We start from the raw sequence: 25648 nt of genomic DNA, 5'->3' as shown, positions 1-25648 counted from the left end.
AAAGCCTCAGTAGCAGGATAACAAAGCCTCCCACTATTTGAGGACTTATTAGATCAAATGTGATATTGCGAAAATCAATATGTGACATGTGCAATATACACGAGCCTGCGGGGCTGAGGCAGGTAACATTAGGTTTGTGGGAAAAGCAGGAACGTCAGGAAGAGGAAAATGTGTTCCTCTTCCTGACGAATTGTTCCGCTGCGCCAGCTCGTGGAACTAAATGAGGAAATTAACGAGGAGTGGCAGTTATTTAAGATTAATGTCATTACGCTGCCTGGAAACGGCTTCTCACCTCCCACAGAGGACTCGGGTAGATTCTTCAAAATGTCGTTTACCAAATTATCGCAATAACTATGTGTTTAATACAGTTTGGACGTCAGGTTTCTTGACTTTTCCCCAACATTCTCGTTATCATACTAATACAGGTGCAGTGATCGCATCATGGAGAGGCGGTGGACTAGTGGCAGAAACTTGGACTATGGGCAGAGAAGGTCTCTGGTTCGTCTCTGGTTCGACTCCACGGGGAGACAACAAAAGACGAACCTGTATTGATCTGTCCAAAAATCCAAGAGTCTCCCTACCCTGTCTAGTGCCCCTGAGCAAGGCACCTTACTCCCCCAACATCTGCTCCCCGAGCGCCGTACATGGTTGCTCACTGCTCTGTGTGTCCTGCACCAGATGGGTCAAAAGCAGAGATTACATTTCCCTACCTGCATGAGTGTGCCTTTGCATGACTGTGCATGTGTTTGGGACGAATAAATGCATCTTAATCTTAATAATCTAACTAATGTGTTTTTCCAGTTTCAGTCTATATGAAGGCAACACCTTATCCTCCAAACTTTTCTTGTGAATCACTAAAACTCTTTTATCTCCTCTGCCTTTAATAATTCAGATGAAACGATCCGGGGAGGGAAGAACGGCTCACACTCATATTAAAGCTCAGAGAAGGGGTCAGACTCATTTTAAAGGAACACAACACAAGAGGGTTAGAACCAGTGAGCCCATTATCAAAGCATGTGTTTGATTCCATCATCCGTGCAGGAGTGTTTTAAAAGTCTGGCATGATCTTAAATCTCATGCTTCCCTTCACTCACTTAATTCAACCTGACAAGCTGTTAAATCTGAGCAAACGTGTAAATGGCTGAAAAGTTAGAAACAGGAGCAGAGCATCGACTTGCTTTCTTTTTCCATCTCTCTCTCTCTAAAGTGAATATACATGCAGCCGCAGGTGATGTGCAGCCGGCCACATTCAAAACGGAATTATATTTAAACTGCATTAATATGTGGAAAGGCTTGAAAGGGCATTTGAACTGAGGACTTCAACACAGACTTCCATAAACAGATTATACCTTACAGGTTCCTTTGACTAAGTAAGAAAAAGTGGCGACGTCAAATGGAGAGGCTGCAGGAAACTGGTAAATTCAAACTTGAAATGAAATGTTCAGGGATATGCACAAGCTTTATAATGTTATAATCTCTAACCTCATACATTTTAAATCACGTTTGCAGGCGGCTGTAGAGGCTGCAGGTTAAACTCAATCATTTCAAACAATAAATCTCTGTGCAATCCACAAACCTGCAATTTATTCTTATCTCTTTACTGTAACATATCAACTCCAGAGTTCAGGTATATGTGGGGACCATGATGGGTTTGATAGATTTCAGTTTGAAGCTCTGATAAGAGGACGACATCTGATGAGAGGAGCTTCATATGGAAACATGAGACACGTGTTCACTCTAGCCTCAGACGGTGACAGACAGGTTGCTGTGTATAACACATAAAAACCAGGCCCTAATCAAATAAAACCAGTTTAATAAACATTAACCAAATGCTGCTGCGACACGAGATGTTGTGTTTTTCATAATTCTCGGCTGCTTTTATTACACGACATGCGCTCGAGGCCGTAACCAGCAAGTCTGAAGTGCAGTGTCTGAAAGTGCAGTGTTAATGAATCTGAGCAGGAGAAAGGAAATGGGAGACACGGGGGACGAAAATACAAGGAACAGAGGGATGAGAATAATAAGAAGAAAAGAGGACAGTTTGCTACCTGCTAATTCCACAGATGTCTGTCAGTCTGTGGCTCGTGTTTCTCCAGAACGGCTTCATCTTATCGGCTTCACACCCGCATGTGTGTTACTAAGTTTGTGTTGGTGAAGCACACACAACGGCTTCATTGCAGATAAACCAGGTGGGATGAACGCCAAGTTTTCTACAAGTAGGTTTAGAATCGTCACAACGTGAATCTGAGTAATAAATCCAGAAATCTGAGTCTGTATGTGGCTCAAATATCTCAAGAACCAGAAATCTGATCGGCTCCATACTACACACGTGTATCTTTAAGGGCCCGATGACGTGCAGTGTCAAATCTGCTGCTACTCGGTCAAACACCACATTAAAAAACACGTGTTCGGGGTTCTGCATAATGAGACGAGCTTCACCGAACTTTATAGGAAGAAACCAGCAGCAGCAGCTCTTTATTAACCACAGCCAAACTACTGCAAGTCACAGAGAACCAGCATCACCACAGGTATGGAAAAAAACAGCCCATTCGAAACAGGCAAGTTAAGAAATAACACTTTACTACTTATGATAATTTCTTAGAAATCAAACTGTCTCTTTTTTATCCCCCACAATGTTGGAACGACGGAATATTGGAATTTTAGAGGCTTTAAAAACCAAACTATGAAATCATCTAGAGAAAGCATCACTGAGGAGACCGAGGTTCGTCCCGTTCTACGGAGATATTGACTTTTAGGAACCAGGGACACCTCCTCCCCGCACTGCGCTGTTTAAACTCCTCTGGGGTTCAGGATTTATTGGAAAAAATATCTTGAGTGCTGCGTGTTGGTCAAGTAAACACAGGCCTGTGATGTATGAGGTGTAACTGGGGTGGATGTTTTTATCTCACATCTCCGAATAATATATACTCCTTACAAACAACTTTTTGCAAACCGTAAATCTGCAGCTTACCGTACAAATTGCACAATAAGCACTGGCTCCCTATAACACCTCACCTTCATCTATTATTAACCGGCTGTTAAGCGTTAAACAACAATTTAAGCGGCTAATATAACGGATGGGAGAAGAAGATAAAGCAAAAGGCACGACCCCGTCTGGTATTTCTTTCTGGCCCGAGCGATAACGTCTCTTCAAAATCAAATGAACCGGGTCTGACAGACGTAGAAACAAGTGGAGGGGACGTCTGGAGCAGGAAGCTTCAAGTGTGACCTATAGTCGGCGTGTCAGGCATTACGCTTCCAGCTCAGAAATTACAAAACCTCTCCGACCGACACCAAGTCCTCGAACTTTAACTCTCAGGTGTCAGTTGATTAGACCTGCAGGAAACCAAACCTTCCTGCTCAGACGTCCATACAATCATTCTCGAGGGTGTAGTTTGTGTCGAATTACACTGACAAGCTCTCTTTCATAGTTTTTACTTCGTCCGCCCCCTTTATGTGTCGATGATTATGAGATAAACAGCTGAGATCCTCTCTTTACAGCACAATACAGCTGGTGATCTGATTCGTTCTAATCACCACTGTGAGGCCGAGTTTAGAGTGTATTGCCTGGAAACTGTCGGAGGCAGATGACACTGGTGACACATTAACACACACTGGTGTCAGTCATTGTGGATTCACATATGCACACACACACACACACACACACGTACGTCACTCACTCTCTCTCAGACACCACTTCCCTCTAATGCATGCACACACACGCACATATAAAAACACACACACACACACACAAGCCGACACCCCCTTAAACAGTGTTAACTCTCCACCATGTACAGCTTCCAATTGTAATCCGCCAGCCAGTTGCTAGGCAACACGGGAACTTGTAATAGCAGTCGGGTATCGTGGCCCACCACAGTTGGGGTGAGGGGATGAGGGGGGTGAGGGGGGGGGGGGGTGAGGGTACGTGCATGGGGCTGCTGGGTGAGGAGGTTGGGAGTCGGAGCCTCTGGGGGTCGAGGGGATGATGGCGGTCGATCCGACTGGTGGGACTGACGTGGGACCCGGAGTCAGATGGAAAGAGCAGGTCTGGGGGGGGGGGGGGGGGGGGGTTTGATTTCCTCTTCTACAGTCGGTACAGTAGGAATCATATTTGGGGGATCATAAATAATCCTTATCGTCCTCATAATAGAGATAATGGATAATGCACTGTTCCTTTCAGCCTCTTATGTCTTACTCAGTTTTATTTATTTTCATAAGCTTTGTTTTGGTTTTGTCTTGTGTTGCTTTGACACGTTTTCTCAACCGCCTTTATATTTTAATGTAAATTACTTTGAATGACCTTCTTATTGAAATGTGCTGTGATAAATAAGCTTGCTTTGCATATGTAACACAATGTTTTCCACCAAACTAGTGCTGCAACACATTATCACATGATTAAGATGTGGCAGCATCGAAATCAAACGCACTGACGACAAAATAGAACAAAATTTAACAGAATTGAATAATGCAGCCGTTCATCAGCCAATCGATTTAAATGGATTAAAAAAACTAACAGCAACTGATTAATCATCCTCATGACCTTTCGGAGCAAAAGGTCAAAATACATGTAAATACTTGTGATTAATTATGATGATCAAATATATGCAGGCCCAGTTTGTGATGTGTGATGTTTTCAAATGTTAGTAAGATTGGTGGTAATCTTGCTTACAAACAAACCAATCAACGAACAAATGAACAGAACCCACAGCATCAATAACAATAAATCAGTTGTGAAAATATTTGCCAATTTTTAACTATTAGTTAATCAATGAATCATTCTGGCTCAAGTGAAAGATAAAGTAAAAAATGTACATATTAGGTCTATTTTGAGCTAATAAAACTAAATAAATATTTACAGGAATATAATTTATTAAGGTTCAATAGATATCGATATGTTTATACATTGTGAAAGCACATAAGTGTGTTTGTTGTTCTCTGCCCATAAAGAAGTATTCAAAACCACAACCTTCACTCAGAAGCAAAAATCTGATTTTAAACTTCACAGAAACCATAATGTGACATTTATCTTGATTATTAACTTTCTTATATCTATGTTTATATCTTGATATCATTTCTGACCACCTCATCCATCCAGCTCCATCTGTTACATCCTCAGGAGAAAGACTGAGACATCGAATGTCACAATATTTTCCCAACGCCTCCGCATTGATAAACGGATTAAAGAACAGACCTGTGGTAAGGACAGCGTGTCGATTGGGGGGGGGGGGAGAGGGGTGGGGGGGTGGATGTGAATGCTGCCCATGCTGCTCTCAGGCGTTGGAGGCTGCCAACACATCGCCCCCCCCCCCCCGACACCCATGTGATACTCTCCCACTCCGGCCCTCGTCCCCGGGAGGCGACCTGGGAGCAGGTTTGTCGAGCTCACTCAAGCTTACTGTACCTTCTGCCTGTCGCCCAGCAGGTCTCAGATCAGCGCCCAGAAGCGGTGCAGCTCGCTGGAGCCCAGTGGAGCCGAAGGGGGCAATTTATAAAACATTATAATCACATGAGGAGAAATGTCTCTGGCTTGATAATTAGCAATGGTGTTTGTGTGCGGGGGGGCGGGGGGGTATCTCCGATGGCGTTTGGTGTGGCTGCAGTGCAACAGCATAATGGGCTTCTTCATTGTCCTGTTTCCAGCTGTCTCCAAAGGGTTGCATTCATAATTCACGCAGGTTTTAGGCTAATAGTCTTATGTCAAAGTGTGAGTGTTAGTGTAATGTGTCGTTTGTGTTGAAATCCACTCACATTCACTCAGAACAACACACGGCAGGTTTCCACTCGCACAAAAGTTCACAGGAAAATGTGTGATTTATTGATTTCTTCAGCCTCTTGTGTATGAGAAACCCTAGAGAATTGGAATGCGTTAGATTAGGAGGCTTTATATCATGTGCATCATCTCTTTGGCTTTAATAAATCAATACAAATTATAATCAGCACAGACATGCGCAAATAATTCAGACGTTACACTGAATGAAAACTGTAATGAAACATGATAAAGTGGTCGGTCTTCTTGAATCGATTTACTTTGCAGCACAGATTCATTAGATTGTTGTGGCTAAAGCTAGTTGGCAATTAACTGACAATTATGATGAATTAAGTGATTATTTCTAAAGTAGATTAAGCCAATTAATCATGGTTGAGAAATAATAATCTAGAAATTATCCTGAGTCTTCGATCGAGTCAAGTGACCTCAAGGTTCGACCCACGCAGTTTAATCCTGAGATGTTTCTATTCTACTCTTTTGGATTTGGCCGCTCACATGCACTGTTCACATGCACTGCTCACAATCACTGCTCACATGCACTGCTCACAAGTACTGTTCACATGCACTGATCACATGCACTGATCACATGTACTGATCATATCCACTGATCACATGCACTGTTCACATGCACTGATCACATGCACTGATCACATGCACTGTTCACATGCACTGTTCACAAGCACTGATCACATGCACTGTTCACATGCACTGATCACATGCACTGTTCACGTGCACTGATCACACGCACGTTGGACCAAGAATCATCTCAAACTCATATAAAGTTAGAAATTCAAATCAGGACAACTGATTAGAAATGCAGAAGTCTTTCATCAGACGTCTGTGCAGAAGATTTTTCTTTATCAAAAGTCCAAAGAATATTTAGATTGGATTTGGGGAAATATTTCAGACTGTAGAACAGACCAACGAGTGGCATCAGTCTGACTCCGGGCAGGAAGCAGCAGCTACGTTATTGACAAAATGCAAAAAATTATATCAATATAAAAAAGTAAAATGTCGGTTGATGTTGATAATTGTGGCGATAAATAAATGTCACATTAACATTTCGTTTATGTTGGAAGATGGATTTTCGCTCCTGAGTGAATCATCAGCAACATACCGAAATAAATATATATATATATAGGAATAGAGTTATATTGTGATCATTATTGATATTGTTTTTTCCCTCTGAGCCACTTGAACTAGCCTGGACTGAGAGGTTGTTGCTCAGTGGCCTCGGTGTGACATCAGTGTGACTGATGCCGTCCATGTGTCTCCTCTGAGGAGGAACTCGTATTCAAACACGCATGCTCACAGCCTCACAGCAGGTCCCAGAGCTGCAACAATCCAACTGGAGGCACCGCCACACACCACCCAGCCACATCTGAACCTGGACCATTTGTTTTTATGTCACCACCGGGCCCCTCTGCGGCTCTGCTCACCGTCACCCTTTATGGCCCCTGACACATTATGTGACAAATCTGCTCCAGACCGCCTCTCTCCTGATACCTCAGCTCCCCCCCAAACAATCTGCACTTCCCCTTTGATGATAATCATCCGGTAGCAAAGATTGACCGCGTGCATGGGCCATGGGGAATCACTGTCTGGCATCAGGCTCCACCAGCTGTTTGTGTGCTGTGGTGAAACCATGCCACCCTGTGGAGGGACACGCTCCAGAGCCCGGGAGATGGATGAGCAGATCCACAAACCTAATCCCTGTCTACAGCTGGAACGATTTGGAAGCTGTGAGTTGATTTTAATGCAATGTAACGCCTTATTGATCCCAGAGGGGAACTCTCTTTTCACTTTTTTACCCTCCACCTTTGCGTCAGAGAACTGGGTCAGATACAGAGCAGCCGCCTCTGGCTCGGGGACATGTTCGCAGGACGGATGCTTGCTGACATGGCAGCTCGGAGCCGAGTCCTCTGGTGGTACGATAGTGTTCATACTCACTTCAGCTCCACCCATCAGCACCTCATCACTGCTGCCTGTCTGTGCTGCAGACAAACAGCTCGGTGAAATTTGAGATGAAGTTCTCAGATACATAAAACAGCCAGTGCTTGTGGGTTGAGCAGGTTTAGCTCATTTTTATTCATAAGGGCTCATTTGAAAGCAACTGACGCATCAGGGAGATTCTATAATTTACACCATCGATTTCCTACGCAGGGTTTGTTCAACCTAGGTAAACAATTCTAGGTAAATGTGGCTCCTGAGTGGTTTCAATCCTCCACACGTGAGGTTCAGCTAATGAAGTCAAATCCCTTCTACACTAATAAACTCCTGGCTCTGGGTCTGTGGAGTGGCTATAGGGATGAGGCCTGTTGGACTGGTAATACATTAAGATCCTGCAGTCATGTTAGTTGCACCAAATTTGAACGCCTTGGGTCAAGCCCCACTCCTCCAGAAAATATAATGGGAATCCGTCAAATAGTTTTTGCATAATCCTGCAAAAACAACAAGCAAACAAACCTTTGTGGAGCTAATTAATGAAATTGCTGGTATTCAGATTTCTCTTAAACCTTTGGACCGAACCAGGCTAACAGTTTCCCCCTGTTGCCAGCTTCTCCATTGCTGCACAGACATGAGAGTGTGTGGATCTGAATATAAAGTGAATTTTTCATAATAAATATGAATGGTAAATATAACATGGGGGAACACAATGAACAGGTGATTAATTCTGTATGATGCTCTGCACTCAAACTGAATCGTTGGATGATACTTTGGCCTCTGTTGAATGGAATGGATGATGAAGTGGATTCCTCTCACCTGGGTTTCCTGTCGGTGGGCGGAGAACAGAGGAGGCTCTCAGGCTCTGATCAGCCTGGATCAACGAGCCGTGGGTCACACAGAGTTCAGCATCTGATCAGAAGGACCAAGAAAAAGAGAGGAGGAAGAGGAGGAGGAGGAGAGACAGGGAGGGAAGGAAGAGAGTTTATTTCGTTAGTGTGTGAAAAACAATGGCACTCAGCCTGAAGCCTGGTGATGCCAACGCTGCCAAGCCCACTGAGAATCATCACTTCACTGTGAGCAGCTTTCAGCTCCTCTCGCCAGATGAATCTGTATTCAGGTGCAACGAGCCGCAACGAGGCTCCAACACTGGAAACCAGTGGCAGGAAAACAGCAAACCACTTCACCACCAGTGGTTCAAATACCAGGAGAACTGGAACATCCCAGCATGAGATACATTATTCAGATAAAGCCACACACGTACATTTGATTTCAGAATCCATTAAAGTGTTTCATAGTCGTTATCCATGGATCCAAATACATGAAAACACATCATCAGCCGAATGTTGCCAGGCTAAGATACTAACCTGAGGCTATATGTGAACATGCAGAACACATGTGCAACATCAGTGTGAGAGCATTGTCATTGTGATAATATTAGTATACTGGAATAGGACTGGGCAGTAAAACTATATCAATAATTATAACAATATAGTTGTCAACAATAGCAATTTGTACGATACAATACAATCGAGTCGGATAGGAGACAATATACGATATAACTAAACCTCAGATTTATCAAATGTTTTGCTTTTTAAAACCTCAAACCTTCACTCAGGAGCAAAAATCTTAAAACCTAAAGAAAATAATGTGATTCACTGCGTGTATAAGAATCATATCGATATATATTGATCCCTGTATATTGATATTTCTCAAAATATATAGCGATAACTACTTTGATTGTTTCACTGCTCAAGATTTCTGCAGCCTGAAGTTAAGTTTTTATAATTCAGCTATTTCAAAACTAAGTAGCATTTTTCCACATCAGCTGACAGATTAAAACAAACGTGGCTCAGTGATTCGATGATGTGTCTTTAAAACCTTTGTTCTTGACTCTGTGCTGTCTCCATCTTGTCTGTGAGGAATCTCTGCTGCTGCTGCTGCTGCGTCTTTTTATAGCTTAGAGTCCTGGTGCGAGGAGCAGTGGACAGTGGGCTTTAGTGTTAGCAGTGACCAGGCCTCTGGCATCGAACCCTCCACACACACGGAGCTCAGAGGCAGAAACACGCACACCTCCCCCTGCAGCCCCGGTGTCTCCTGACGCGTGTGACCGCCTCCTGAAGCCTGATTCCTGGGAACAGCGCGCTGCCATGGACCGGTGAGACCGACTCCGGTGACACTTTTCACTCTGAATCAAATCAAACCAGAGTTAAAGAGTTTGTTTAACTTCACTTGTTCATGTGTTTGATCCACGTTTGGATTCATTGTGAACTTTTATCACAGTCTAACATGTTGACTCACTGGAGATTAAGAACAGACTCTAACATTATAACTATCTACAGATCTGTGTGTTTGTACAACCTGCTGAAGTTACTTCCTCACACACAGGAGTTACTTCTTATTGTCAGGTGTAATTATTTAATATTTGATATTAAAGATGCATGCACAAAGTTTGAACAAGTTTCTGTCAACATGGAGTTTCCAGTGTGAGACTTTATCCACAATACTTCACATCATAATCTGCTTCAGTACAACTCAATACTCCATATTGCAGTAAAACCCTAAAGTTAATTGGATTCAGTTGTATAAACCGATATAAAAAAGCCGATATTTGCCGTTAACATTCATATCAGTATTGTCAATAATGTTTACTAATGTGAAAGCCTTTATTTACTAAATCAGAAAATAGACTCCCCTATTTTCTTCATTCAAGCTCTATATATTTGGTAGAGTAGTTCTGTTTGTTTTCTTTTTATGGATAACTATTTAAAAACAGATTATTTTAGGTTAAACTGTAAAATTTCAAACCTCGATCAAACACATTAAGATAGATTAAAACCAAAAACAATTTGTTTCACCAATAAAACTCAAGAAGGAAAATACATTACGACACAGCGCGGAAGTTTTCAGTTTTATTATTATCGTGAGTGAAATATCACATGCAAAACAATTTCTTGAGATGAAAAGTTGTCAAAATGGAAATGTTCATAAAGTGTCTATAATCTGAATTATGTAAAAAATAAATTAACAGTGTCTCTTCAGTGCAGTTTCATTTTCATGCACTGTAAAAATAAGCAGCGGTTTTTATCTTTTAATTCAGGGATTATTTAAAGTTTTGTCCTGTGCTTGTTCTCCTGACAGATTTGCCACAGTGGAGCACTACAAAGCCGCCATGTTGCTGAGCGGTGCAGGCGATGCTCTTGGCTACAGGAACCAGCTGTGGGAGTACAACGAGTCTGGACCAGCTATCCACCAGGTGAGAGCTCGGGAGCAGGGAGAGAAACTCCACGCTGCTCAGCATGTGGCCTCTAGAGGTGCTTTTCACCCAAAATGTCTGTGCTTCCAGGAGCTGAAGGAGCTCGGAGGCCTGAGGAGCATCAAGGCGGAGCTCCCTGATTGGCCGGTGAGCGATGACACGGTTCTTCATCTGGCGACGGCGGAAGGACTGGCCACTGGTGAGATAAAAAAAAACATATTAAATTAACCTTTGTCTCCTTTCATGGCACGTGGAGTTGATTGGATAGTTGGTGTCGTTGTGATGAGGCCTCATTAGGACACACACACAAACACACACACAGACACACACACGTCCTTCTCAAGAGCCCAAAACTAAAGGTTAATTTGCAGCCTTTGCTTGATTTGCTCCATTATGGCTCCGCACAAGTGGTGGGAGAGGGAGGCAGGAATTAAACTTGACCTTCACTGTGATACGGCAAACAACCAGCCCTGATAACAGATGTTGCATGTTTAGAAAAATGTTAACACCGACACGTTGACTCCGCGATGTCCCCCCCCCCCCGCCTCGTAGGGAAGACGGGGGAGACGCTCCTCCACGAGGTGGCTGCCCGATACGTGGAGGGGATGAAGGACATGGACGGGAGGAAACCGGGGCCTTCCAGCATCCTGGGTGAGAGACGCTCCTCATTTCTCCATCGTCACACTCATGATGCTCTTGATGGTGGAGATCTGACCTCACTTTCTCTTCTAGGAGTGTCGCTGTTGAAACCTGGGGAGGAGGAGGGCTTCAGAGTTCCCTATAACCCCGAGGGGACGGGGTGTGGAGCAGCCATGAGGTCCATGTGCATTGGCCTGAGGTACCACCCCCCCCCCCCCCTATGAGATAGAAACATAATAACTCTACTTACTGATATTAGTCTTGACCTTATGCATTCCAGTTTTAGTGTTCAGTCTTTAGCCTGAGCCCTCCATGGGTTTGGTTATTATTAAGAGTCACTGAGTCATACTTAAACTGCTTTTTGGACAATAACTAAACATGTGGGACCAATAAAGAAAATGAAACCGAAAATAGTGATCTTGAACATTATCAATTGATAATTGGGTTTTGTTTGTCCCATACCAGATGTTTGAAATGATCAAATAACGACATTGACACTTTCCATACGAGTAGCCTACACTCTACACTGTGATTTACATTAGAATCCGTGTCCACAACCCCCCCCCCACCCAAAGATAGACTCAGCCCTGAAACCAGAGACTGTAAATTAGGGAGATTAACCACACGTCCCCACTTCCTCCTGCGATTCAGAAATGAAACCAGAACATCCCAGAATGAAACGCCACCGTCTTGACCAGTTAGCGATCGGGGGATGGAGACATTCTACAAAATATGAAGCTCGATATACAGATTCTTTTTACACTTGGAATTCTTTTGCTCTTCTCATGTTACTGACACGACCTTCAAAGTTAAGGTCAGAGTCCAAAAATAACTCCTGACCCCCCCCCCCCCCATAACATTTCAGAGACATGAGTGAATACATGTCCTCCTCAGTCTTGTCAGAGGAAGCAATGAGAAGTATCCCTGTGTGAGCTCAGGACAAACAAATGAAGATCTCCATTATTGATTATTTACTCAGTTTTATAGTCAGTAAGGGGGGGGGCGGGGGGAGTGTTTATTCCATTGTCCCAGGGTGACCTCTTCAAAAATCATGCATCTGATAAATAGTCCAAAAACTAATGAAATAGAAAAAAGATGGAGCAGCTCATCTGATGTGTGGGATAAACGTATAAATCACAGCTGTGATTTGAGCCGCTCTCCAAACTACTTAATAATAAACACAAGCGTGGGATAAGTGAACGTTCTTTGCTTACTAAGCAGAAATTAAGAGTTCCAAGATTAAAACATAGAAGCAGCCAAAGCACAATGTGAAGTCAATTTAAGCATGAAATGAGGTAAGTGACACATCATTCCTCAGCTGAGTGATGACTTCATCAGGTTTATAGAGAAGAACTTCAGCTGAATATATATAAATTATTAATATTTTGTCCCTCGTTAGGTATCCGAGGCCTGACCAGCTGTTGTCGCTGGTGGCGGTTGCCGTGGAGACAGGGAGAATGACCCACCCCCACCCCACCGGATTCCTCGGAGCGGTGGCGTCGGCCCTTTTCACCGCGTACGCCGTCCAGCGCCGGCCAATCACCACGTGGGGCCTGGGCCTGATCAACGAGGCCTGTCCCATAGCGATGAGCTTTGTTCGGGGGCGGGGCTTCGCCGTGGAGGAGACGGAGAGAGACTGGAGCTTCTTCTGTGACAAGTGGCAGTGGTACGAGGTTGTCATGTTGTGTTCATCTCCGGGTTCCCAGCGTCAGCAGCTTCCATTAGCCTCTCGTTCTCAAGGTTAATACGTGGAGGCATGAAGTTCAGGCTGAAATGTCACTGGCCAGTTTCCAGTGCAGCAGCGTGACCTTGTTTTTCAGCCGGGTCGCTGAAGGCAGTGTGTTTCTGGGTCAACCCTCCGTCATGCTGTCGCACTGGGCAAAGAATCATTGCTTCTTTCTCTTGTGAGGCAAAGTGTGCGTGTGAGGAAAAACCTCTCCTCTCTGTTCCTCAGGTATCTGGATGTGAGGGGCCTCTCCACCGGCGTGGGCCCTGCGATCTGGCCCTCGCCCTACGGCCCTGCTGAGAGAGACGAGGCCTACAAGAGCTTCAGCCTGTCGGGCTGGGCGGGGCGGAGCGGCCACGATGCCCCGATGATCGCACTCGATGCCCTGCTGGGCGCGGGCTCGGACTGGGAGGAGCTGATGAGCAGAGCGGGTTTCCATGGAGGTCAGGGATTCAATCTAGAAAATGCTTCTTTGGTCCACTATTATGGGATGTCAGGGAAGTATGTCTTAGAAGTCATAGATTGTAAATAAAGATGGATGACGCATCTTCACTTCCTCCGAATGTCTGAGATGAAGCCAAATTATCCCAATGTGGTTTTGTGGTTGTATTAACTAATGGAAAATAATCAGAGACCTCAAAACGGACTTAAGCACCAGCCACATGTGACAATTATAAATTAAGTGTTGCACTGAACGACAGTGAAACGCTCCACGAATCAGCAGGAGTGCAGAGTAATGATTCAACGTAGTGTTGATATTGTGGCGGTGGTTAAAAACAAATCAACGAGACTAGATAATATTAGTTCTATTCATAGTGAAACTGCGGTGAGTTAGAAGACGTCAGCTGAGGAGGTCATTTAAATGTGACCCAGGACAGATTTATGTTTATTCTACTAAAAGCATGTGGACCCATGAGGCCCAGACCACCTCCGAATGTGGTCTGGAGTCATCCGATCGCTTTCTGTACCAGTCATAAAATCCATTGTTAATATAAAAACATTGATTAGCCGCTTTTAAGCTCATCTAAAAAGATCAATTCCTACAACTTATGGATACATTAATTTATCTTCTCATGCTGTTCCCTCTGTCCACTTCCTCCTCTTCCCCTCCAGGCGACAGTGACAGCACCGCGGTGATCGCCTGCTGCTGCTGGGGTCTTCTCCACGGCACCAAGGGAGTCCCGGAGGGGAACTACTCCAATCTGGAGTACAGGGACCGGCTGGAGCGCAGCGCCGAGCAGCTCTACGCGCTGTCACACTGAGGTCACCGCAACATGCCGTGCTGCCAGTGTGGGTCTTGTTGCACTCGAGAGGAAACTGGGCCACTCCGACGTAGAGAAACCGTTTCTCTGTGATGCATCGATCCAGTGGTTGTCACCCAGCCACAAAGTGTGGCGTCATACTTGCCTGACGGGGAGCAAAGTCCCACTGACCTAAGTCAAATCATTTCTGCCACAACAAGGTCTTTGTTGTGCTGGTGTGGAGGTTGGCGTGTATAAAGAGGGCTCCCCCTAGTGACCGTTTGAAACGAACATGCAGTTTTACCACTAAGCGGAACGAATCCGAGCTAATGAGAATGTGAAGAGAATACACAAAGTCCCCCGGGAGATAATTACCTTGTTTTGTCAGCTTGACATTATGGTAAATGCTTGGTAAGCTTCAAATTAAATGTGCTTTGGTTATCGTCTAATGAAAAATACATTTCTGCGTCTCAATATTTTTAACTGGGGCCTCGTTCAACTGTAACCGTGGTTTCATGCACATCTGTTGATACAATAAATTAAACAAGTCTTTGTAGTTGAGTTGAAAACTTTATTTTTTGGTCATTGATGTTTTAATATTTTTTTGTTCAACTTGTCCATTTTTTTTATTAATTATATTTTTCTACAGGAGAGAAGAAGGGTAAAGGGGGTCGGGTTTAACTACTGGATCAAGTTTAAAAAAAGAAAAGTTATTTGCTAAAAATCCCCTCTCGTCTTCAAATCCCTCCTTTCATGGTGTATTCATGAGATCCTGCGTCAGTCTGTGTTTTGAGTTATGGTACTTACAAAACCCCACAAGGCTAAAAACACATTGCTAGAAGTGTCTGCTGTTGGTTGTTCCTCTCCGACTGGCTCGCCAAGCAAGGTGCCCCGTGTCTAAAAAAAGGGAAGAAGTTGGAAAGAAGAGCAGGATGGCAGCGGGGTGGGTGGGGGTCCTGACGCCGCTGCTGCCGTCTGCCACCATCATCTTTAGCGTTAAAAAGGTCTTCCTCATCTTGGGCTGACGCCGATGAAGAACAATATAGCTGAAGAATAAGGTGCTGGGAGACTAGAGTCCTCTTCTCTCCTCCGTGCGATCCTGTCAGTCTGATTTTCGTATAAGTCCGGTTCAGTCTGGGCCTTGCATCCAACAAGTAGTGGGGATGTCGGGGCTCATTCCGGGGACCAGTTAGGGAGGGTGGGGTGGTGTCGAGGGCTCTGGAGCGGTTTAGTTTCCAGGTGGATGGAAGGAAGCAGGATGCGTTTGTACCTGCATTGCTGTGGAGAGGAAACGCAAACAGTGACATTATGAATCTCACACTTTAAACAAAGTCAGGGCTGGAGTTGGGGATCTGTTGTGTCTCCTACCTTGTGGATGTCCTATGTAGAAGTGCTGATGTGCTCCTTGCTGAGGTCCGTGCTGTTGGTGCTGTTGCACTGAGCCGGGGCCCTGCTGAGGCGGCTGCAACATCACTAACTGGGGCTGACCGTGGTTCCCCGAGTGGTGGGGACCTGACATGGCTCCTTGTACGTGGGCCTGGAAGAGAGGGGCGACCCGGAGATTGACAAGTTTAGGTCAAGAAGAAACTTCAATCGAAAATAGTAAACAACAAAACAATCTGCAGTGACGCCCATACCTGTGTTAACTGCCCCAGGGGGTATGAGGGTGGGATGCCCTGGTGTTGGTGGATGCTGTAGCCCTGAATGGGGTACGAGCCCTGTGGTGACGTGTGGCCCGGCGGCATGTTGGGGGGGGTGGGAGCTGACATAGGACCTGAGTGGTACAAGGCCTGTTGCTGCTGGCCTGGCTGGGCGTTCTACAGGAAGAGGGCACAAAACGTTAGAGATCACAAATAAATCAGAATTGCTACTTCTCTTGACCTCAAAGTTTGTATTTTTAAATCCCTGTAGTCGTGTTGGGGTAGCTCACCTGTCCTGGGCTAGGTGCAGAGTGTTGGGGAGGGGGCTGGTTGCCTGTCGGGGTACTAGAGGGCTGAGGCTGATGAACTGCACCCGTGTGGTGGGTGAAGGTCTGTTGAGCTGGAGGGAAAAGACCGTCAGTTCCTCAGTAATACAATTCAAGCCTCTGATGAAAAGTGAATATTCTGAACCTCACAGAAAGACAGTAACTCTCATCACTCTGTAGATGTGTTCCACTAACCATAGATGCCCTGCTGTGGTCCCTGAGGGCCGTCTCCCTGTGTAGCGAACTGAGGGCCTCCTGGGGGTCCCAAAGCTTGTGGATGGGGACCACCACCTTGACCTATCATCCTGGCTCCACCCTGCAGCATGGAGTACATTGGCTGGAAAGGGGGAGAAAACAGAGAATAACAAATAAAGCAATGTTTAATTTTTTTAGATTTTGTGCGAGGGTAAGATACTCCTTTGTTGATCTATTAGCTTTCAGAATAGGATACCCCCCTACAGATTATTATTATTTCAATGCACACACAATTTAAAACCAGTGGTTTAGACATCATACCTGTCCAGGGTAGGGGGACATGGCCTGGATGACCTGCTGCTGGCCGTACTGCTGCGGGTTGTACTGAAGGTAGGACTGAGGGTAGGGGGATGCTACCAGCGGGGCCCCGGCTGCTGAGGCTGCAGCTTGCAGCATTTGAGGCCCTGAATTACCATGGTCAGAGCGCTGAGCAACTACTGCGCCTGGTGAAGGAGAAGAAAAATTGTCAAAGCAACAAAAACGCAAATGGTCCAAATGCTGCAACTTTATCATATTGGTAAATGACCAATGACGAAAGAGGAAATTTCCTAATAAATTGTATAGAATGGGGATCTCTGGAGTCTGTCCCTAGCTTTGATAATGACAACATTTACCTTTGGTCCTGGGGTATTTTCCCTGGTTGACTGTTGACATGGTGTACTGGTACATCGGTGGTGGCTGAAAATAAATAAAAAACATTTTAGAGGTCAACACCAGACAAACATGCTCTGTTGGGAGTTGAACAAAAGAAAATGTATAAATCAATAGTTGGTTTTAGTACAAAGCTAAACGCTGTGTACCTGCACAGAGTGGATCTGCGAGACGTAGGAGAGGTAGGGGGTGGTGTAGAGGGGCCCCTGTCCACCTGGGTGCTGAAGGACCACCGGGCTTGGAGGAGTTGGCCGAGGTGGAGTGGGTGCAGTGTTGGGTTTCGTCTGCAAGATCACACAACCACAGATTAATACAATTGCGTGAAATAGCGAAACAAGGGGATCTCAGCAGATTATATTTTGATATATTACATGAGGTTGAATAATATAGGTGAAGTTAAATAATCAGGTCTTTGTCTACAAAATAAAATCAGTGATACACTTCACTGCATTTCCTGATCTTCATACAACATTACTGAAGTACTCTAAAGGTTCAGGGATAAACTGGAATTGACTTACCATAGGCATCTGAGGTTTAATAGGGTTGAACTCTTTAGCGTTGGGGTTTAGGGTTGATTTCTTTACTTGCCTAGAGGACAAAGAAAAATGTGTTTAGAAATGAAAACCACAAGGAAACAAGTAAGATAAATCAGATTGTTTAGTGACACAGTTCTAATCCTTCTTGAAACTCACTCTGGTACACCCTCCGTGGACTCAGACCTGCCGTCCTCACTTCCCGGGGTCCGGGCTGGCTGTGGGACGGCTGGCGACTGTCTGTCTGAGACGGGTGCTGAGGTGGCAGCTGTGGTGGGGCCGGGTGTAGACGTGGTGTCCTTGATCGGGTCCTCAGAGGGAGCAGGTGAAGCCTGAGGTTGTGGCTGAGCGGGACTGGCAGCTGGAGGCTGAGATTTAAGGTCTGAAGCAAGGTGAGCGTCTGATTGTTTAGCATCACCGACGGCAGGAGGGGTTGCTGCTGCTGGAGAGCTGGGAGAGCTGGAGTTGCCGCCACTCGGCTGGAGCTGGAAAAAAAGAGAGTAAAGTAATTAAGAGCTTAAACAATTAGTATTCAGGTAGAATGGAGGTGAAAGCAAAAACAGAAAATGATTTAGACATGGCAAACATGTATATACATATATAACATAACGTTATTATATCTGTAGGGCTGTAACAAATCATCAAATGTCATTGTTTTGTATTTTTGTGCCTTTTTTATATAATTTACTGGAGGTTTCCCCCTTATTGTGACTGGTCTTTACAGTACCCAGTAAACCTCGAGAAGGGCCCACCAGTTAGTGCCATGTCATGACTTGTAATTGTCACAAAGAAATGAACAAGACGTGAGTGATTTGTCAGACAGACGTCGATGTCTCAGGACATGACCACTTGATTGGTCACAGATTTTCTAATTTCACACTTCACTGAGAGGCTACTGAACTCTTACCCTGAATTCCTTGCCAAATTTCCGCAGCGCCTCAATCTGTGACCTTTGCTGCACTGAGGGGACTGGTGAGGAGAGAGGAGACAAGGTTAATGGGAATGTGAACTTCTGAAAACTCTAAAACAAATGGGACATGCAATTAGGTAATGTTTTGAGACTTTTTTTCCGGATTTTTTTGATCCTGCACACACACCTTTAGTCTTGCTTTCCTCTGTGCTGCTGGCAATCTCAGCTGCACGTTCTTTTGCAGCTGCACCCAGAATCTCATTCACTGCAATGACAAGAAAAAAAAACAAGATTAGATTCCACTATCGAAAGTTGTCACTTACTGCTACGAGGTGACTGTCTCAAAGAGGCTCACATCATTAGAGAAAACAAATGGTTTTGACTTTGATGTTAAACTTAAAAAACAGAAGAGGAGGCGAGAGATGAGACAGTACCATCTACAGGGAAGAGAGGGGCAGGGCCAGATGTCTTCTGGGGAGGCAGGGAGACAGATGATGTGTCTAAATAAGGCGGGTCCTGGGAAGAGACTGATTTAGGAGAGCGAGTAGCTGCAACGACACGAGGGGGGGAAGAAAAACAAAGCAGCGTTTTAGGCAGAATCCATCAAAAATTATAATAATATAGAGGATTTCATAACAACAGGTGAGTGCGTTTGTGTGCAACTTATACCTGTGGACTGACCGTGTGAGTTTGTAGAACGGGCGGTCCTGCTCGACTGTGGAGGTCTTTGGGCTTTAGGGGAAGTTCTAGCAGAGACTGTAAAACACAAAAAGAGAAAATGCTCCTTGAAGTGCATCGACAAATCTTACTTATGCCATAGCAGCAGGCTTGGTTGCTGTGAAAATAACGTCTGACACAAGCTCTCACACTTACCTCCATTCACAGGCCTGCCAGCATCAGAAAGCGAGTGTGGGAGTGAGTGGGAATGAGGGACTGTGTGTCCGTGTGGGGCAGGGGGGCTTCCTGGAGAGGGGGCAGCTGAAGCAGAGGCCAGCGTAGGTGCTGGTCCACCGGGAGAGGCAGGTGTGTACGGGTTGGCAGGGGCAGAGCCCGGGCCTGGGCTGGGACTTCCCTGTGGGTGGTGGGAGGCGTAGGCACCACCTCGGCCCGACAGAGGGCTGCTTCTCTCTGAGGGAGAGACGCCAGGTTGGGGCCCTGCACCAGAGGGCAGTGGAGGTCTGGGGGAAGAGGAGGATGGAGGGTTGGAGCGGTAACCTCCGCTGAGACGGTTATGGGGTGGAGGCCCGCCAGGACCTCTCTCAACTCGCTCACGCTCCCGGTTCATCTCTCTCTGACGCTGAGGTAATGGAATGTACTTGCCATCCCTGGAAGAGAAAAGAAGTTCATCACAAACAGGGACAACACACAGGTGACCAGAAAATTATATTATAATACAAGCCTTACAAAGAAACGTGATTTATCAAAGTCCTTTGTTGACCTTGGAAACAGCATTTGACAGCGATTTCCCCTCAAAGTGTATTTAGTCAATGTTCTGAATCTGATAGAAAGACTTTGATCTTCCTCAGCAGATAAGAGTTTGACGACTTCAACTGATAAAGTGATAAAACTGAAAGCTGGACCTTAAAATGAGATCACTTCTACAATGGCTGTTTCCACAGTCAATAATTAATCTGAACTTTCAAGTCAATACCATCTAAATCACCAGGAAATGAGTTGAGACCTGACAGGGCTACTAGCCTGACAAACACTCTTCAAACCCCCCCTCCCTCACCTGGTACTGGCTCCAGGGCTGTCTCGTCCCCTCTCGCGGTCTCTGTCACGGGGACTCTCGCGTCCCCTCTCCCGATCACCGCTGTCTCGCACCACAGAACTGAACTTATCTTCCTCGCTTTTGCCATCGTCGTTTTCCAGGTTGGCGCGGTGGCGATACTGGGGGGTTGATTCAATCTCATTGGCCAGACGAGCAGCACGAATCTCCCTCTGCCGAAAAGTGTCAGAGTTTCCTCTTTCTAGTGGCACACTGGAGGCAAGGGAGAAAGATTGGGCCAAATTTAGAGAGAGCACAAAAACCTTTAAACATGAAATCTAAATTTTAATAACCCAAACATTTATCTCCATTTTATCTATCAAATCCCAGGCAACAGTGACCTAACTGAACAGTAGCACGTAAAGACAGAAATAGCACAAACAAATCTTCACTTTTGATTTGTGCTTAGACCAGAGATGCAATATAAAATACTACGGATTAAACAACTCTTATGTTGATGCAACATGCGTAATATAATATAGTTGTGAAGGTTGTCACTGCTCACATTCAACTCTTAAAACCAATGCTTGCCTGCTTAAAATTCTAGATTAACACAATCTTTCAACTACTTCCTTACTGATCTCATTACCAAAAATGTACCTCCAGAAAAAATACATAATACAATATGGTACAATATTTAAAACTAACTTTCACATTATGGAAACTCACGTGTACATGGAGAGGCTGGCATCATACGTTGATGTGACTCCGTATTTTACTTCATTGAAACGAAACATCTCATTGGCGTCCCAGCCATTGGACTGAGGAGAAAAACACGAGATTACGGGATAAGTACAATTACCAGTGCTTTAGAATAATTTCTATTAGTGAAAGTGTTTATAAAAGATTGAGATCTAGCAGCATATCGAATTATAAGTCAACTCATGTTGTTCTTGTGTGTCCTGGGTGTAAAGGGCATTTCCATCATTAGAGACAATTAGACTCACTGCATCATTTTCCAGATCGTAACTCTCTCCATTGCTGTCTCCTCCCTCCCACCTCTGCAACACCTTCTCCTTGTGTTCTCCGTTGACGCGGGTGGCGCTGATGGCTGTGTCTGTGAAGGTGTCTAAAAATCAAAGACAAGATTATATTAATAAAAGTCACTGTTTTTACCACATTATGTTATTTTCATTTTAAGAGGTCAATTCAGGTCAGTCTACACTGACAAATGTTGGAGTAGAGGCTTAACTCCTTTTCGAGTTCATAAAAATGTAATCCTTACTTTCTATCCTTTACAAAGAACTTTATAAATCTGATACAAAGGCATCCGGGTCCTGTGTTTGTAACCTCTGTGCACCATTACCTCAACCCCCCTAGGTTGTATTTGTGTGTTTATACCTCTTGTGGCAAAGTTGAGGTCGACATCTTTGCAGATCATAGTCACCAGGTCGGAAGGGCTGAAAATCATAGTGTCTGTGATTTCCTCCCTCCGTGGCGGAACCGACGCTGGTCCCTCCTCCTCACCGCGTTTGTGTACAGCATCCACGGCCAACTCACACTAAGAAGGAAACATTAAGAGGTCACAGGAAATTTGATGACTGTGTGAAACTTTCCGAGCAAGAATTGAACAACTTAACAAAATGCCACATTGACAAGAGTTTATTATCATACTGACAGTAATGTTTGTAGTGCTTCCTTAAATCGGCATGTGTGCGTGTTTGCTCATTATGAGTTTCTTACCCGTGAACTTAGAGTCTTGAAAACGCCTTCAAACACACTGCCATTCTTCACTCTTATGTCACAGGTGGAACCCTGAGAGAGATGAAAGACTTTATTAGGACAATTTTAATCCAGGAAAATATCTGATACCAAACTTCAATTCAGAGTTGAAACCTTAACAAGTTTCACAATGACAGATGAGAGACAGATTTAAAGCCTGACTCATCATAAACGAAAGTAATAAATTGCATTTTTACAGTCAAATAGACATGATTTTAACCAGCTTCCTTCTGACACTTGCTGTAACCCTTCACAGGCTAAGACAGACACAGAAGATCATATAAGAAAAGCTAGCTGTACATTAGGTACACAACATATTATCTCTAACTATTATGACTAGTGTCACAAGGGATGTATCAGCTGCCATTTTCTCTGGAATAGGACTTTGACAAAAAGCTCACCACAACAGCTGTGAGGAAATGAAGCATTCTGGCATTGTTGTACACACCCTCGAAAACCTGCAGATGGAAAAGGCATAAGGTTACCATCAAACTAAAGTTTCACAAAGACACGGCACAAAAACTTTATATTTGAATTCACATGGGTTAATGCTGACAAGTCTTTATGACATCGTGTTTGTGGCTACATACAGTAAGCCAATTCATTCCTAGGATGAGGCAACTCCAAGATGAAGAGTTGAATTACAGAAACTTCCTGTGGCCTCTTTTATACAAGAGACCTACTTATGATGCTGTGCTCGCTACTGAATGAACGTTTAACCCGCTTTAGAAAACTTCCTATCGACCTTCGTCACAGGTTTATTTATGCTCATCATTAATCAAACATAACTAATTTGACTGTAGTTTCATATACTTTCCAGCTATAAACTGTAGACTCTGTTAATACCACTTGTAATTTCAAATTAAGAACAAACTTGGGATGGAAATATGTTCAAAGTAAATACATTTATGTCTGTCAAAAGCCTTGACCCCCACTGACCCAAAACTTTCGACACACACAGTTAAGTTTGCTTCATGGGCATTTCCAGGCTTTAACCACCACAAGAAAACTTTATTCTCAAGCCACATATCGTTTTACTTGCATTTCCCCATGTTCTAAACTAGCTAGCAGGTTAATTTAGTCTGGTAAGAACATGCCTAATTAAAGTGAGACCAATCAAATCTTAATTTAAGACCTTTTATTTGTAAAATTTTACTTTAAAACATTTTAAGGACGAGCAGGCAGCCTAATCCATATATTTGGAATTGTGTTCACCTACAAAACACATGCTTTAAATTTATCAATAATTAATGTTACTTCAACTTATATCTAAAAGGCGATGGACTGAACCGAGACAGTGAGACTCAGATTGGACTAAAATAAGACATTTCTCTGGGAATCGCCCTTCAGATTTGACCACTGCTCACAATGTGTTGTGTGTTCACAGCCCAACCTTTCTGGCGGAGGATACTTACTGGAGATGACTGGAATGATGGCTTTGCAGTAGGTCGATTCCTGTAAGAGAAAAGGCCACACGGTTAAAACACGATCGTCTGCTTTGAAGCTAAAGGAGTAAAACTTGTTTTGGAAGCCTGTCAAGGCAGTGTCACATTCCAAATGGGGCTAGCTGGGGGAAAACTAACAAGCTTAGAGCCTCAGTTCTCTGAATAATCTATCAACACTTCACGATGGGTCCTCTAGTATCTCTAATTATGCTTTTGCCTTTATTAGATACTGTCAGATGTCAGGGCTGGGCTTCCATCTACCTACTCTCGTCCTGTGGTGGTGGTGGGGGGGGGGGGGGGGGGGGTGCATTTAAACACGTCAGCAGCTAAGATTGAACCAGGAAACCAGGTTTGGAGAGCAAGTGATTCATCATTAAAATCAATCTGGATATGAATCGCAGCCTCCATGAAAGGTTGAAAACATGGGCTGTGAGCCACGGACACGGTTACAAAACAAAGAGACGAAGCTGGCCGGACTTCAGTAAACACACGCCAATCTCGGGGCCCGAGACCACGTGTGACCTTGTTCGGGCCCTGAGATCACTTCCGTGTTGACAGGAACATTTAAACCTTACGTTCTCTTTGGCTGCAGCGACGTGTTGTTGTTATTTGCACATTTTTTCAGTCGCTATCGCCTCTGCCCTGACAGGCCAGATAAACTTTGGGCAGCTCGGGTGCTGATTCGCTACCCGTTGCTTTCACCTCACTTGAACCCTCCTCACTTTATCACCCTGGGCTCCGTGCGGGCCTTCTGAATGGTTCACCTCCACTGTCAATCTAGCACGGACTCATCTCATTGGACTGAGGAGGAGCCCCCCCCCCCCATATTAGCGAGACACGCCCACAGCTCTTTAACCGGTAGGCCTCACGAGTCACAGGACGATCCCCGGACTGTCCTGAAGCGACTTCCCCCAAACCCCGCTTACCTCCCGGCGGGCGCCCTGCTGCCGCTGTTGGTGCCGCTGACTGGAGTAGACACACCGGCTGGGCCCGAGGTTCCGTTCGATGCTTTCCTCCCGCCGGCTTGCTGCTGTTGTTTTAGCATCACGAAGCACGAGTGTTCGCTAACTTATAAACACTGATAGCTCCCGGTGTGAGGTCGCTTCAGCAGCGGACTCAGTTTAACACGATCACCCGTCCCGAGCAGCGAAGAGCCGGCGTAACCTCAACACGACCCGGCTAGTGTGGCTAATCTTGCCGAGCGAGTCTCGGTCGCTTGTGGCCTAAAAATGCAAACGCCTCGATTGAAATAAAATTCAACCCCCGATTAAACAAATTCGCCCCCCGGTTCTATGGAGTGTAGCCGCGGAGGTTGTGTCAAAGCCCGGGACCGAAAACACGACACGAGTTTTCGTGTGATTATTTAGCGGCTGCTAGCTCGGTTAGCATTAGCTCTGATCCCCGGGCTCACTTCGGGCGCTTTCCCTCCAGGATTTACTTTCTTCCCCTCGGTCGCCTCGACACCGCCGCCGCTGACCCTTCCGGTACAAATTCGCGGGTCGTCGCCGTCACTTAGTCGCCTCGGGAAAGTCGTGTTTTCTCCAGGTTTCTCGCTGAAAAACCCGCAGCGGTCGGTCGACACCACCTCTCGGTAGTTTCACTTGACTCAATCCGCGCGCGGCTGACTGGGAACCGGCTGGAAAGGGGGGGAGGGGGGCGTTGACGTGCGCGTGCGCCTTTGACCCACTGACGAGCGCGCGTACGAGAAAAATAAATAAATAAATAAATAACGTGCTCATCGGATCGATGCTGATTTAATCTGATGCGAACCCGGAGTGAGTTTTGTTTACTGTACACGTGGCAGCCGCCTGCACAAAACACCACA

General features: G+C 45.0%; 2 protein-coding genes across 4 annotated transcripts; one reads left to right on the top strand and one right to left on the bottom strand.

Annotated features, from left to right (window-relative positions):
- The first annotated feature begins 10853 nt into the window (after nucleotides 1-10853).
- Nucleotides 10854-15108, top strand: adprh (ADP-ribosylarginine hydrolase). The gene is made up of 7 exons (XM_053413959.1): nucleotides 10854-10967; nucleotides 11058-11166; nucleotides 11520-11618; nucleotides 11700-11805; nucleotides 13006-13272; nucleotides 13561-13775; nucleotides 14446-15108. The coding sequence occupies exons 1-7, from the start codon at nucleotides 10884-10886 to the stop codon at nucleotides 14592-14594; spliced, it is 1029 nt and encodes a 342-aa protein (XP_053269934.1). The 5' UTR covers nucleotides 10854-10883; the 3' UTR covers nucleotides 14595-15108.
- A 22-nt stretch (nucleotides 15109-15130) lies between these two features.
- Nucleotides 15131-25469, bottom strand: LOC128426893 (ataxin-2-like protein). Of its 3 annotated transcripts, none has more exons than XM_053413953.1 (23): nucleotides 24750-25469; nucleotides 23794-23833; nucleotides 22780-22836; nucleotides 22340-22411; nucleotides 21998-22157; nucleotides 21604-21725; nucleotides 21326-21417; nucleotides 20621-20869; nucleotides 19762-20213; nucleotides 19558-19644; nucleotides 19323-19436; nucleotides 19076-19153; nucleotides 18886-18947; nucleotides 18138-18463; nucleotides 17964-18033; nucleotides 17595-17729; nucleotides 17409-17472; nucleotides 17056-17237; nucleotides 16735-16876; nucleotides 16504-16613; nucleotides 16211-16390; nucleotides 15942-16110; nucleotides 15131-15851 (listed from the first exon to the last, which is right to left on the bottom strand). In XM_053413953.1, exons 1-23 carry the CDS (start codon nucleotides 24866-24868, stop codon nucleotides 15802-15804), a joined length of 3132 nt encoding a protein of 1043 aa, XP_053269928.1. In that variant the 5' UTR covers nucleotides 24869-25469; the 3' UTR covers nucleotides 15131-15801. The 3 variants fall into 3 exon arrangements, with proteins under 3 accessions (XP_053269928.1, XP_053269929.1, XP_053269930.1); XM_053413954.1 differs by having other exon boundaries at nucleotides 19570-19644; XM_053413955.1 differs by lacking the exon at nucleotides 24750-25469 and adding an exon at nucleotides 24399-24512.
- Nucleotides 25470-25648: the final 179 nt, after the last annotated feature.

This window comes from Pleuronectes platessa, chromosome 21, assembly GCF_947347685.1.
Source record: "Pleuronectes platessa chromosome 21, fPlePla1.1, whole genome shotgun sequence".
NCBI lineage: Eukaryota > Metazoa > Chordata > Actinopteri > Pleuronectiformes > Pleuronectidae > Pleuronectes > Pleuronectes platessa.
This window is presented reverse-complemented; position numbering and strand designations above follow the sequence as displayed.